Source organism: Malurus melanocephalus, unplaced genomic scaffold (genome assembly GCF_030028575.1).
Source record: "Malurus melanocephalus ecotype Western Australia unplaced genomic scaffold, MMel_1.1 scaffold_3473, whole genome shotgun sequence".
Lineage (NCBI taxonomy): Eukaryota > Metazoa > Chordata > Aves > Passeriformes > Maluridae > Malurus > Malurus melanocephalus.
Genome location: NW_026626705.1, coordinates 1 through 1,444, shown reverse-complemented (window position 1 = coordinate 1,444; position 1,444 = coordinate 1). Strand labels below are relative to the sequence as shown.

The following is a 1,444-nucleotide window of genomic DNA, read 5'->3' as shown; positions in this document are numbered from 1 at the left end:
CCCAAACACCCCCAGACCCCAATTTCCCCCTCCCTCACTGCAGCTCTTGGACCCGGAGCCGTCGGAGCCGATGGCGGCCGAGACCTACGGGAACTTCGACACTCAGGTGGGGGAGGGGGCGGATCCGGGGGGATTTGGGGGGGATTTGGGGGTGATTTTGGGTTTTGGGGGGTCTCAGAGCCCCCCTGACCCCCCGTGCCCCCCCAGTCCCGCCGCTATTATTTCCTGAGCCAGGAGCCCCCCGAGGAGGCCGGGGGGGGATCGGGGCAGCGCTGCCGGGAGCTGGAGCAGCAGGTGAGGGGGGCAGGGGGACCCCAAATCTGGGATTGCCCTGATTCCCACCTGAGGGGGGCAGGGGGACCCCAAATCCGGGATTGCCCCGATTCCCACCTGAGGGGGGCAGGGGGGACCCCAAATCTGAGATTGCCCCAATTCCCACCTGAGGAGGGCAGGGGGGACCCCAAATCCGGGATTGCCCTGATTCCCACCCGAGGGGGGTGAGAGGGGGTCCCCAAATCTGGGATTGCCCTGATTCCCACCTGAGGGGGGCAGGGGGGACCCCAAATCTGGGATTGTCCTGATTTTCACCTGAGGGGGGCAGGGGGGACCCCAAATCTGGGATCGCCCCGATTCCCACCTGAGGGGAACGGGAGGGGATCCTGCACATCTGGGAAGGGGTCCCACACACCTGGATCCCTCTTTGCACATCTGGGAGGGGGTTCTGCACACCTGGATTCCTTTTTTACACATACGGGAAGGGATTTGGCCCACCTGGATCCTTTTCTGTCCACCTGGGAAGGGATTGTGCACACCTGGGAGGGGATCCCACACACCTGGACCCCTCTTTGCACACCTGGGACGGGATTCTGCGCACCTGAATCCCTTTGTGCACACCTGGGAGGGGATCCCACACACCTGGGAGGGGATCCCACACACCTGAACCCCTCTTTACCCACCTGGGAAGGGATTGTGCACACCTGGGAGGGGATTCCATACACCCGGGAGGGGATCCCACACCCCTGGACCCCTGTTTGCCCACCTGGGTCCCTCCCCGCACCCTGGAATGCCTCAGGTGGCCACGCTGCTGGAGGAGAAGGGACACCTGGCCGCAGAGAACCGGGCGCTGCGGGAGCAGCTGGACTCGGACGCCGCCGGCGCCGCCGCCAAGAAGCTGCTGCGGCTGCAGACGCAGGTGGAGGAGCTGCAGGAGGAGAATTACAGGTGAGCACTGACCCGGAGGGGCTCCCCCCGCCTCACCTGAGCCCCTCACCTGAGGCTGGGTCCCCGTTTCAGGCTGGAGAGCGGCAAGGAGGAGCTGCGGGAGCGCTGCTCGCGCCTGGAGCAGGAGGCGCGGGGGCTGCAGGTGCGGGCGCAGGAGCTCAGCGGGCTGGCGGGGGAGGCGCGGGCGCTGCGCGACGAGATGGACCTGCTCAGGTGAGATGGG

The 1,444-nt window shown here is 66.4% G+C and overlaps 1 protein-coding gene across 1 annotated transcript; it reads left to right on the top strand.

Moving 5' to 3' along the window:
- Positions 1 to 22: 22 nt before the first annotated feature.
- Positions 23 to 1,438, top strand: LOC130588137 (protein Hook homolog 2-like). Its single transcript, XM_057389097.1, has 4 exons — positions 23 to 106; positions 208 to 294; positions 1,073 to 1,221; positions 1,294 to 1,438. Exons 1-4 carry the CDS (start codon positions 71 to 73, stop codon positions 1,436 to 1,438), a joined length of 417 nt encoding a protein of 138 aa, XP_057245080.1. The 5' UTR covers positions 23 to 70.
- The last annotated feature ends 6 nt before the right edge of the window (positions 1,439 to 1,444 follow it).